The following is a 12,127-nucleotide window of genomic DNA, read 5'->3' as shown; positions in this document are numbered from 1 at the left end:
TGCTCTGAGCTGCTATGATTGGCTGACCCAGCCCCGCCCACACCAAGGCAGACTAGGGGACCCAGTGCCTGTGTGGAACTCTGCGTCTTGGCCAGGGCCATTAGGGGAGGGAAGAAGGGATATCCCAGGCTTCCCAAGTCCCTGGTTCTTGCAGCCTAGAGTGATAGCCTGGAGAAGGCCACAGAACAAAGGAGGAGAAAGGAATGAGTAAGAGTCAGGTGGTAAAGGAGGACAGAGGCCAAAAGGAGGGGATTGGGTGCCAGCAAGGACTTCAGGATTGAGATTTGGAGTGATCTCTAAGGGAAAAAAGAGGCAGGGCCTGGGAGAGTCAGGGTCCCCAGGACAAGGCAACAAGGCAGAAGGCAAAGGCGGTGAGGCTGGGGGCACAGAGGGCCAGTGCCTGCTTTGCAGTCTGGTGGCCCCATGTGCTGTTTGGGGCTCTCATAACATGCACCTCCTGCTGGCCCCAGGGCACATTGCGGTTGCCAGCTTGTCACCTGGCTGCCTCTCCACCTTCGTGCCACAAATCATGGCTTATTTATCGCCCCAGGCCATGATCTTATTCTTAAGTTAGCTCTCACATGCTAGCTTTCTGCCCTTCCCTGGGCTTTCATGCTCTTTATGACCTTATCCTTTCCACCAGAAATGCAGAGAAGCCCTCTGAGGGGAGCTCTAGTGGCCAGGCCAACCTGTACTGCCTGTCAGGAGCAGAGGATGGGACTCTCCACTGCCATGCTGTGCTGCTCCTGCCCCACAGGCCCCGCATAGGCTGAGCAGCAGACCATCTGTCTTGAACTCACTGCACTCACCCAACCCCTTATTCGTCAGCTCTGTTACACTGACACTCAGCTCCGCGCCCCGCCCCCGGCTTCCCCACCTTGGGGTACTACCTGCAATGATGAGAGTCTCCAGCAGTTCTTCAGGGAAGAACACCCCACCTTCAGCCCTGACAGCCTGCATGTTCCTGCCTGCAAGACCACTCCCAGTTGTCACCTGCCCTCTGGCACAGTCTCACCCCACCTCAAGACTGGCCTGGATTTGCCCAAATCCAGGTGAGTACTTCTGACTTCAGGCCCAGCCCACTACCCTCTCTCACCAGTGCCAATAAGCACCTGAACCCTTCTCTGCCCTCAAGAACTTTCTATCCCTGAGGGCAGATACTTGGCTTCATTTCTAAGATGACTCAGGGGACAGAAGTTTGCTACCCTGACCCCTTTGTGAGGCCATCCTCACAGCTGTAACTCCTTAAGTCCCTACAGTTGGTTTGGAACCTTTTCGAGACTAAGTAGTCAAAATTTTAAAAGAATGCAAAAAAAAAAAAAAAACCCACAAATTGACCCTATTTATATAATAGAATCAAAGTACACAGATGCAGAAAGATTACTGGTTGCCCATGGCTGAGAAGAGGGGTTGGGAGGGAATAAGGGATGACTACTAAAAGATACGGATTTTTCTGGGGTGATGAAAATGTTTTATGACTGTGGTGATGGTTACACAACTTTAAATATACTAAAAACCATTCAATCGTATACTTTAAATGAGTGAATTTTATGGTATGTGGATTACATCTCAATAAAGCTGTTCCCAAAAAAAAAAAAAAAAAAAGCGCAGAGCTTTCCTATGTCCAGTCTGGGTCCTGGTTGAGGGAAATAACAGTTTGAAGGTATGTGGAGGTCAACACTGTCTTGTAACAGACATAAATCATGACTGAATTATCAGCTCGAGGGATTTCCAGATCACATTAGTAATATGAATTCTGTTCTCAAATGGTATGAGGGCCAGCTGTGGTTACATACTACTAGGAAAACCTTTTGTTCCCGCCTCCTATCTCCGCTTGCATATAAAACCAAAGCTAAGTGGGTGAGTTTTCCTTTGTGGGACTGATCATCCTTTAAATAATGGTGTCATCTTTTGGGGACCCAGATTTAAATAGGAGGGTCTCTGATGTGACTTCCCATTTTGTAGAAGCCACAAGCTTTGCTGTCTACCCCACACGTGGCCCACTAAAACAGTAATTCTAGGCTACCCACAAATCCCACAGAAAAGCAGAATAAAAAGATGAGTGACAAGAATGTTAAGAATGTTTATAAAGTGACTCCTGCATAAAGGCCCAGCCCTGGGAGCCATCAACAGACTCTGTGGCCTTCACTGGCCCCTTCTGTACCAGAGGCATCAGATTAACGCAAAAGTGAGAGCGGCCCAAAGATATGATGATCCAGATCCAAGCAGAGGCCTCTGCTGCTCTTCTTGCCCAGCCCTAAGGGCTGGCCAAGAACCCTCTAATCTTCTCTGAGCCAATCTAGCTCAAGGGCAGCTGTGGTCCTGCCCTTGGCCAGGAGAACAGGCTGAGCCCAAGGTTGTCCCCACAGACCCATGTCTCATTGGAACAGTGGCAGAGCTGAAAACAGTTCTTATTACTCTTTGCTCAAGGGGAGATGTCTCCTGTCCTTTCCTGCGTTTCGGCGTCTCTTTCGACTCAAGAAGCTCTCCAGCTTCTTGCTGCGTTTCAGCTCCTTGAACTTCTCAGCCAGGACCAACTGACGCTGCTCAGCTAGAGGACAGTAAAAAAGCAAACTGGTGAACAAAGGAGGAAGCTCCCCTCTTTCACTTTGCCCGGGTTAGTAACTTCCAACCACAATGCTGGGATACATGTGGAAGCAAGCACTTTTTCTGTGATTCCAGTCTTACTCGATTCAACCGACTCTGAACTCCTATGTGCCTTGTCCAGCACAAGTGACAGGTGGTACAAAAACAAAAGCAACAATCCCTGCCCATGACTTAATTAGGCATACACGGCCGATTACAAATAACTTCTCCCTACTATCTCGACTTTTTTCCAAGTTACCATGCAATCTAGCCTACATGCTTCCTTAAGGAGTTCACTGAGCCGTCCACCCCTGTAACCAGCCTGTGATGGTACGCCCCACTCACATTTCTTCAGGAAGTATGGCCGATGGCCCTGCTGGGCCTGAGCCCTCTGCTCCCGCTTCAGGGCCAGGCGTAGCTCCTGCTGCTGCTTTCGTTCCTGCTGTGCCATTTCTTGCTGCTCCTGAGGAGGGAAGATGAGATGGGTGGGTAGGAGAAACTACGAATCATCTAGAACAGATCTCACCACCCACCCGCAATTACTAAGCACTCACTATCCGCTGAAGCAGCAGCTGCAGTTTCTCACGCTCCTCCCCTAAATGGTGCTTCTTCAGTTGCTTTTTCACAGTCTCCACATCAGAAAATGAATATGATAATAGTTAACCTTCTGTCAATGTCAGCTGAAATTTTGTGCCAACTTTCATTCTAAGAGGTTCATGTGTATTAATTCAGTAACACTACGAGATAGATTATTCCTTTTTATGACTAGAAAACTGAAGCACAGAGAAATTAAGTAACTTGCGAATGACCACGCAAGTAGTACACTGATGAGTCAAGATTTGAACATAAGAATCAAATTAGAGAGTTAAATCTGCCCAGGTAACTATGTTACCTGCTCCCCTCTGCCCAACTCTCTGGCTTGTGCCTTAGTTTCCCACCCCCCAAAAAACCCTCTTGACCCAGCCTCATGGTGCACACCTGCTTCTCTTTGGCCCGGATATCATTCAGAAATTGGTATGTTTTGTCAAACACCTCAGGATTATACTCCCCTGACAGATCATCAAAGCGGGGGTCCCGGGTCACCTTTGGAGAGAACAGACGGGATATAAAACAGAATTGTTCCGTTTCCTTTCTCTGAGAAACTGGTCCCTATCTTTTCCTCACCTTCTTACTGACGGGGACAACCTGACGCAAAAATGGCACCCGGGCCTTCGCCGACATTTCCAGAGGCCTAGGGAAAAATTAAAAGACAGGTCAGGAAGACTCTAGTTTTGCTCAAAGGCCTCCTACTTGCCACCCAAGAAAGCAGACACCCGCTCAAAGTGCCAGATATCCTCCAACTCCTGGGGCAGGCCTTGCTCCTCACTTGTGCTTATCTGCAACACATGCATTTTGGAAAGGTGGTCTAGAATCTTGCTTCCTAATGCTGGTTCCAGCTATCAATTGTTTGTACTTCTTAGTCCCCACTCGGCTCTGCAATTCCAACAGCTCCTCAAATGACATGTTGGCTGTGCCTGTGGAAGGAGGGGTTGGGAGAGACACACAGCTCAGCATCTCCCACGGCTGCAGACATTATTCCATCCCCATTCCTTAGGTAACTGACCCCTTCCAATAAACCCATCAGACCAATCATAAGTCCCAGGCGGCACAGGTTGTAAAGGTGCTACACCCAACACCTAACTCAACTGTTGCAGCTAACTGGGGCCTCATTTGCTAAGGAAGGTCTATGTGTAAGGCTGGAGATGGACCAAGCCATAATCCTCTCTTCACCTTCTTTTTTAAATCACTTCATCACATGTTCCCCTACAAAAGCCTCTGCATCCCTCACTCAATTATCACTGCCAGTGTTCTGGTTCATACTCTCAGTATCTCTCACCTCAATCAGTGTTCTAACCTCCTACCTGGTCTCCCATTCCCCCGTCTCACCCTCCTCTTCAGCCTCAGAACTTTATCTAAAATGTATATGTTGCTTATCATCACCCCCGTGTTTCCACACACTACACCTGAGATCATGTCACTGCTGAACTAGACTCCCCAATGGCTTCCATCTTAAACTCAAAATAAAAGCTAAAGGCTTTACGATGGCCTGAAAGCCCCCAAGTGACGTAATCCCCTGTAGTGTCACTGATCTTATTTCCTACCAATCTCCTCCTCCTCACTCCTCTCCACTCAAATGGCCTCCTAGCAGTTCCTGAGCAGAAAGGGTATGCTCCTGCCTCAGTTCCTTTGCACCTGATGTTCCCTCTGCTTGGAACACTTCCCCCAGATACATGCATTGTTTACTCACCTCCTTCAAACCTTTAGTCAAATGCCACCTTCTTGGTGAGGCCTTCCCTGACTACCCTATTTAAAATTTCAACTTCTCCCCTTCTGTTTCTCTTCATAGCCTTATCACCTTTTAAAACTGAGATACAATTCACATCTCATAAAATTCCCCCTTTTAAAGCGTACAGTTCGGCGCTTTACCCCTTTTAATATAACTAACTTGTTTGCTTTTTTGTTATATTTTTGACTGCCCTACCTAAAAATCTCGCTCCAAGGAGCAGGAGTTTTTGACTGCTTTATTTACTACTTGATTTCCAAGCACCTGGAGCAACGGCTAGACGTGTGCCTGCATATAGTGAACCCCTACGACCCTGGCCGGTGCCCGCCACCCCTCGCCCGTCTCCCTCCGCCTGCCCCCGGCTCTCCGGCCCTCACCGTCCCGCAGATCGCAGATCGCGACCCCGGGCTCCAGGACCCCGCCGTCCTCCCCGCCGCACGGGGTCCCGCGGGCAGCCTGGGCTGCAGCCCTGGTTCGTGGGCTCACTTTCGGCATGGGCGCCGTATCACCCGGCAGACGAATGGCGCTACTTCCGTTCATCATGGCCCAAGACCCGCCCCTTCCGGCATCCCGGGAGGCCGAGCTTCGACAAGCTTCTGATGAGCAGAAGACACGGACTGCGACGCCAGAGAGCGCGGGGCCGGGGGACGCTGGGTGGGGCCGGAGAGGTATCCTAAGCCGAATGGAGAGCAGACTCCAGGGATACCGTTGCCATCTTTGGAGGAGTCACGGGGCTCGCAGGGTTCTGGACTCTTGAGCCCAAGAGCTACGCCTGGCCTTGGTGACACTGGCTTTTCTAAGACTCTTGGCCGAAAAGCCAGAACCTCAGGAGTGCCCCTTCTCATTGCCCTGCTCCCACTGCACATTCCTGACATTCCCATCGTATTCCACAAAGACAGAGCACACATTTCGAGGTTTTTAATTTTTATAAAATCTGAGCTGGCTGAGCTTCAGGGTACAACAGCTCAGGCAGGGAAGGGTGGGATTATCTGCTGGTCCCGCCTCCCCAGGTTGGGGAGAAGGTTGTTTCATGCCAACAGCTGCAATTCCTCTCAGCTCCCAGTCAATGCTCATGGCTCAGGCAGGGGGAGGGGGTGGAAGTAGGAGTGGGGGCAAGCTCTTCAGGCTCAGACACTGCTTGTTTCTTCCTTCTTCCCATTCCCTTCCTTTCCAGCAGAGCCTGGCTGGCCTGGGGGCAGAGCAGAGGCCCAGGAGCAGTTGAAGGGGTGTGGATGGGACAGAGCACCAAGGGGAAGGGGCCTTCGGCCCAAAGGAGGAGAGACCTAGCCCTCCCCCCTACAGCTCCCCACTGAGTTCACAGCACAGAAAACACCTCTAGTCCAACAACTCCACATGGAGGTACATGGAGTTCAGGGTTCAAAGGAGCAGGCGGGTAAGAGACGGGCAGGGGCAGTGAAGACAGCAGCCAGCTCAGGAAGGGAGGCAGCACAAACTTCCTCCTACCCATGGGAGGAGACGATGGGGCGACTGATATTGCTGTTGGTGGTCATGGCATTCAGCTCCCACCTGCAAGGCCAAAAGTGACAGACAGAAAGGACAAGAGAAGGGGGAGCTCCCGTCTTCAAGCCCACAACTACTTTCTCTAAACACACCAGTCTCTTCGACTTCCTAAATCTCAACCATCATAGCCACCTCCTCCTTAGAGCCCTACTAGGTTTCACAGTCTGACCTCACCTAGCACCAAATCCAATGCCACCCACTCTTCCACCTTTAAGTCTATGTGGATTTCCTGTTTATGTTTATATACGTTGTGTCCTAGCACCTGGGGAGAAGTATCTGAGTACAGGTATCAGCGAACACCCTGACCTACCTTGCCTGCCCTCCTCAGGTTCAACCAGGCAGTCTCTCCACCACACCCCACCAAGAATTTCCTTTTTTGCTCTCAACTCCACCCTTTCAAGGCCCTGACTCAGATCCCCTATCTTTCCTTTGGGCCTTCCCCACCCATCCCACTATATTCAAATTAATCCCCCTCTTTTTAACAATTCTTTCATCCTGCAAAGATTTATCAAGATTCCTCATGCCAAGACCCTTCCCACAATCCACTTGGTATTAGGTACTGGTGTAAGTGTTAATCTTGGGCGAGTCTAGAATCCAGGCCAATCAGTCCAGCCTTAGCCTTGTACACTCCATGGCACCAAATACTGAACATACCAACCCTTAAACTGAAGGGATACAAGGAGGAAAGTGTAGCAAAATGATCCAAACAGACACAATTATATACAAATTAACTTTTAGTGCTTAACTGGGATCTGAGAATAGAATTCAAAAGGAAGAGACAGGAACCACCCTTAATTTGGAACTAATTTGATCCAGAGGCTTCTAAACTTGTCTTTACTTAGCAACTAGGTTCTAAGATTTAATCAAACCTTCTCAGCATGTTAACACAATCAACTGCATAGACTCATGTCTTAGGAACAGATGCTCCTGAACTTGGTCTGAAAAACTGGTTTAGTTTTTTTTTCATATAATTTACCAGCTGGCAGTTCCATTATATGATGGTTATAACTTCTTCTTCTTCCACTTCATTCCCCATAAGCACACTACACCTCCAGCAGAACAAAAACTGAGACCAAGCTAACCAGGTCATACCTCTGCTGCCCCACTTACCTCCAACCAGTCCCTCCTTCCCAACCACATGCTGTACCTGATGTCATGGGGCAAACAGGACTGGTCCAGGTTGTATTGAATCACGGCCAATTTGCACAGGGTCTTCAGACTAGGGCCTTTAACGGAGGAGTGGGGAGTGAGAGATGGTCAAAGCCAGGAAAGGGCCCAGTCCTGGGTGTCACCACCCTAAGACAGGAATCCCAATGGCAGGAGCACTTTGCGAATAAGCATACTTACTGAAGTCCAAAATGTGTAAGTCAGAATGATCTATGAGGTCAAATTCATCTCCCAGGCCTTCCTCAGGAGATGGACTGTAGGGATCAAAAAAGAGCTGAAGGAAGAGACCCTCTTGCTCAAATACCTCCCATTCTCATGTTAGTTGCAGATAGAGGCCCTTCCCTGAGCCCTCCCCTCTCCCTCCTAACCTGGTACCCCCAAAGAGGACAATCTTGTCACCAACAATACAGCAGCACTGGCGCCGGCGGGGACACGGCCCCTTCCCCTTCGGTTCAATCTTCTTCCAGGTAAAGGACACTACAGAAAAGTTTATATGGAGGAGGTTCAATACCGGCCCAGTCCACGTATCTTCCCCACTCCTATCCCCTCACCTATCAGGATTATTCTTTCTGTTCTCTCCCACCTCAACTATTCCTTGTTCCTCCCCTAAAGGCATGCTCTTTACCAGGGTTAAACTTCCAGAGGTCGTGGAAATGGCGGTTCAGCCTTGCATTATAGCCACCAAAGATATACAGCTCCCCATTGTAACCAACTGGAGGAGAAAAGAAAAACAAAAGTATGAGGGCAATGGGTAGAAAGGGGGACTCAGCAGAGATATAACAGACACTCACAGGCTGAGTGGCTTCGGCGCCCCTCGGGCAGCACTGGGGTGGGTGGACAGTCCAACCAGGCCTCGGTCCTGGTGTCAAAGACGCGGATGCGGTTGCAATAAATCTCATTGTTGGAATGGAATGGCCCAAAGCGGTCAGCACGGCCCCCAAAGACATACATGTGACTGCCCAGCATGGTGGCTGAATGAAAGTCCCTCCAGCGCGCAGGGTTGCCCTGGACAGGAGCAGAGAAAGCAGGCAGGGAGGGGACAAGCAGGAAAGTTGAGAGGGGATCTGCTCAACTCCTGTGATTTCTTCAGTTGAGGGTAGGGATCTGGGAGAAAGAAGAAAGGACAGACCTTTGTACAGACAAGGGTCCACGTCATGGTATTAGTCTCCAGCTTGTGAATGTCATTGGAAAAACAGTCCGCCTGCATGAGGAACAAGTAGGAGGGAAGTGAAAGAATAAAAGGGGCCAATGGTTACTCCGACCTTCATCCCTCCTCTCAAAACCCACAAACAAGCCAAAGTCTCCTGTTCCAACCACCCTCAATTCCTCTTCCTTTTTCTCATTCCCACCCTAAACCTCTAGCTTCTTCCCAGACCTACCAGCTGCTCGTAGCCCCCAAAAATGTACATCGTCTTGCCCAGGACACAAGCCGAATGTCCATCCCGGGCCCCAGGAACTGTTCCTGACACTCGGGGCGTGGACCATTTATGAGTATCTGAGGAGATGAGAGGACAGCTCAGGTAAGCAACCTCCTCAGTTGTCGGTGCCCTAATCCCTAACCCTCCCCGCCCCAGCCCACACCTTTCCCAGCCCAAGGCACCCTTTGGCAGAATACAGCCTCTAGAGACCCATACTCACTGACGTCAAAGGCATACAGCACATTACAGGCCCCTTCGGTGTCATTTCTCCCGCCCCAAAGGAAGACTGTGTCATCGATGAGGACGGTTGAGTGTCCATACCGCATGTAGGGTACCACAGGAGCCTGTCCGCGGGTGGCAGGCCTCACCGGGGGCAGCTTTGTCCAACGCAAGGATACTGTGGGCACAGCTCTGCTCAGCCCTGGGAACTTCCCTCCAGGCTGTGCGCTTTTTCCCGAACCAGGTATTTGTTCCTCCATTCCCCTGACCACAAGGACCACCACTGAACCTCATTCAGCCACCCACTCCCTCCTTGATGTGGGCACCCAAGGGTGGCCCTGGCACTGGCTTACCTGCGTTAAAAATGTGCACATCTATCTGACGTAGTGTCTCATAGTCTTCTCCAGAGCAGTAACCCCCGAAGGAGTAGACCCGGTGCCCGACAGCCACTGCTGCATGGTTCACCCTGCGGGGCCCGCCCTCCAGGTGCACTGTCCACCGTAACATCCCCTGGGCCACTGGTTACAGCAACATGCCCCCCCGGCACGGCCTGCTGCCTCTGCTACCTGTACACAAGTCAGGGTCACGGGCTCCTCAGGCAATGTCTCTACCCGACTCACCGTGACTCTGCCCAGGACCAACCCCTGCCTCCAAGTGTCACCCTGGTGGCCCTCCCACACCACCCCTTTGCAGGGACACTAGTCACCACCCAGGTGGCTGGCCTTGCCCCAGGGCAGTTGCTGAGGTCAGGCAGCTAGCCCTAGCCCTGTGTTCTCCAACAGCAAAGGGTGGGGCGACTCCGACCTGATTGTTTGCCAGCTCAGAATCTGCTGATCAAGGACTCACCATGGTCACCCCCTACCCAGAGGACTTCACCCTGCTTCTGGCCTGGCAGGAGCTACAAGCCCCTTTCCCAAGCCAGGCGTGTTCTTTTGTCTCTCTGGCTCTGCTCTGCTTACTGCCACCTCTCTAAGAATCTCTGCGCTCTTTAAGGTGGGGAGAGGGATCTCAAAATACTCAGAGCTATTAATAGCCCAGCCAACCCCAGACAGCATGAAAGCTGGCATGGGTGCTTGCAAGCAGGAATGCTCTTGGGCTTTTAGAGTGGAAGAGTCTCCCCACCTAGGACAGGGTGGGATTGACCCAGGGCGGGACCTCCATGTTACCAGGGTTCTCTGGTCAAGCTGAGCTGTCGTCACTGGGATGACGTCACGGGGTCACCCTGGGCCCCCCACAGGAACGAAGAGTTCCTTTAACAGCTGTGCCTGGTATACTGCCAAGACTAGGAACTTAAGCCAGATAGGTATGTGTCTGCTGGGGATTAGCGGGGTGAAAAGGAGGACTTCTCTCCTCCAGCCTCTTCCCCTGGTATTGTGATGATAGAGAACAAGCTGTTTCCAGCAGCTCTTCTCCCACTTGGGTCCCTGAAAGGGGGATGGGATGGGCATGTGCACTACAAAGGAGAAAAGAAGCAAAAATGTCCTTGGATAGAGCAAGAATGAGACTTTACAGGAGAGGTCATGATCTCTTAAAGACAGCCTGCCAACCTAGAAATAAAAGACACAATTGAGGGCTCTGTAAGGCAAATCCTACCACAACTTGGCACTGCCCTTGCTGGGAGGCACCTGCTGGGTTTGGGTGGATCATCTGCTCTCTGTTCAAGAAGTCCTGGCAGCAGGAAGAGCCAGGCAGGACATCAGGCACAAAGAAAGCTCAAAAAAGGGAGGCCCCTTGCAGGAAAGAGAGACAGCCTTCAGCTAGCTTGCCAGCCCCACCCACCCAACCTCCCCCAACCCCTCGTCCCAAGCTTTAAATAGCCACTCAGCCCAACCTGAAATAGCCCCAGTAGAAAGCTACTCTCACTTAATCACTCCCTCTCTCAATCCAAAATATCTTGGATCTAGGCTCCAGGGAACAGATAGGAAGTTGAAGGCCTTAAGAATGGAAGAAATTCATCTTCCCTCATAGCTTCTACTCCTCACTGTTAAGAATTCACAGGGGAAGAGATAAGTAATCTCAGCCAAAGGTGGAGAAAGAATCTTAGCTTCTCCTCCATAAAGACAACTCAAGCTCACAGAAAACAAGCCCCTGGATCTCAAGGACTCCTCTTACCTCTGCTTCTCCTCCATCCTCCATCACTACCACAGTCTCAAGCTTCTTTAATTTCTTTCATGTACCTATCCCCTGCCGACCTCCCCCAACACTCACACCCCAGTTCGGGCCCTCTCCATCTCCTGAGAGCTTTGCAGTCTTCCTATTTCTTCTTCTCCCACCACTCCAAACTCCACCCGACAACCCACCAGTTCTCCCTCCTCCAATGAGAAAAGAAAAAAAATACCATTTATTGGCCCCCTTAGGCCAGAGGTATTTCTCCCTGAATTTGAAGCTATTCCTGTCTTCCTTCCACCAGCCCAGCCTCCCTTCCCCCACAACGCCAGAGCCCCTTCTCCCACTAAGCTCAGCTCCCCGGTTCTCCTCATAACCTAGTCTTGCTTCCAGTTCCCTTCAGGGGCATCTCCAGTCACCATCCTCCCTACCCCTTCTCCCTCAATAACACTCTCCTTTCCCCTCATCACGCCCCCCCCACTTTCCTCCCCACCCCCACCACTTCAGCTCCAGGCATGGGCGCCCTGACCACCCAATTCTCCCTCGCCCCTCAACCCATCCTAAGCTACCTGCCAGGCCGGGCCGGGGCGGGGCCGCGGGTTCTGGCGCTGCCTGCAGCCTAGAACCCGTTGCGCGCCAACCGACGACTCGATCCCCAACGAGATAAACAGAGCCTGGGTCTGTCCTTCGGGCGGGCAGCTGTGTGCGCACGTGCAGTTTGAGCTTCCTGGGACTTGTAGTCCTCGGGCTTCTGGCGGGATGGGAGGGGCTGAAGAGTGAGCAGGAG

At 51.3% G+C, this 12,127-nt stretch overlaps 1 protein-coding gene across 2 annotated transcripts; it reads right to left on the bottom strand.

The window, feature by feature from the left end:
- Positions 1 to 1,448: 1,448 nt before the first annotated feature.
- LOC100666505 (kelch domain-containing protein 3) lies at positions 1,449 to 12,127 on the bottom strand. Of its 2 annotated transcripts, XM_064286317.1 has the most exons (15): positions 11,910 to 12,127; positions 9,588 to 9,800; positions 9,236 to 9,412; positions 8,977 to 9,092; positions 8,727 to 8,798; positions 8,389 to 8,602; positions 8,223 to 8,309; positions 7,966 to 8,074; positions 7,778 to 7,851; positions 3,953 to 4,100; positions 3,751 to 3,817; positions 3,565 to 3,669; positions 3,141 to 3,215; positions 2,932 to 3,049; positions 1,449 to 2,551 (listed from the first exon to the last, which is right to left on the bottom strand). In XM_064286317.1, the coding sequence occupies exons 2-15, from the start codon at positions 9,739 to 9,741 to the stop codon at positions 2,415 to 2,417; spliced, it is 1,653 nt and encodes a 550-aa protein (XP_064142387.1). In that variant the 5' UTR covers positions 9,742 to 9,800; positions 11,910 to 12,127; the 3' UTR covers positions 1,449 to 2,414. The 2 variants fall into 2 exon arrangements, with proteins under 2 accessions (XP_064142387.1, XP_064142382.1); XM_064286312.1 differs by lacking the exons at positions 1,449 to 2,551; positions 2,932 to 3,049; positions 3,141 to 3,215; ... (1 more) ...; positions 3,751 to 3,817; positions 3,953 to 4,100 and adding exons at positions 5,817 to 6,436; positions 7,578 to 7,656 and having other exon boundaries at positions 11,910 to 12,120.

Source organism: Loxodonta africana, chromosome 1 (assembly GCF_030014295.1).
Source record: "Loxodonta africana isolate mLoxAfr1 chromosome 1, mLoxAfr1.hap2, whole genome shotgun sequence".
NCBI classification, from domain to species: Eukaryota; Metazoa; Chordata; class Mammalia; order Proboscidea; family Elephantidae; genus Loxodonta; species Loxodonta africana.
The sequence above is the reverse complement of the archived record's forward strand: the minus strand, read 5'-3'. Positions and strand labels throughout refer to the sequence as shown.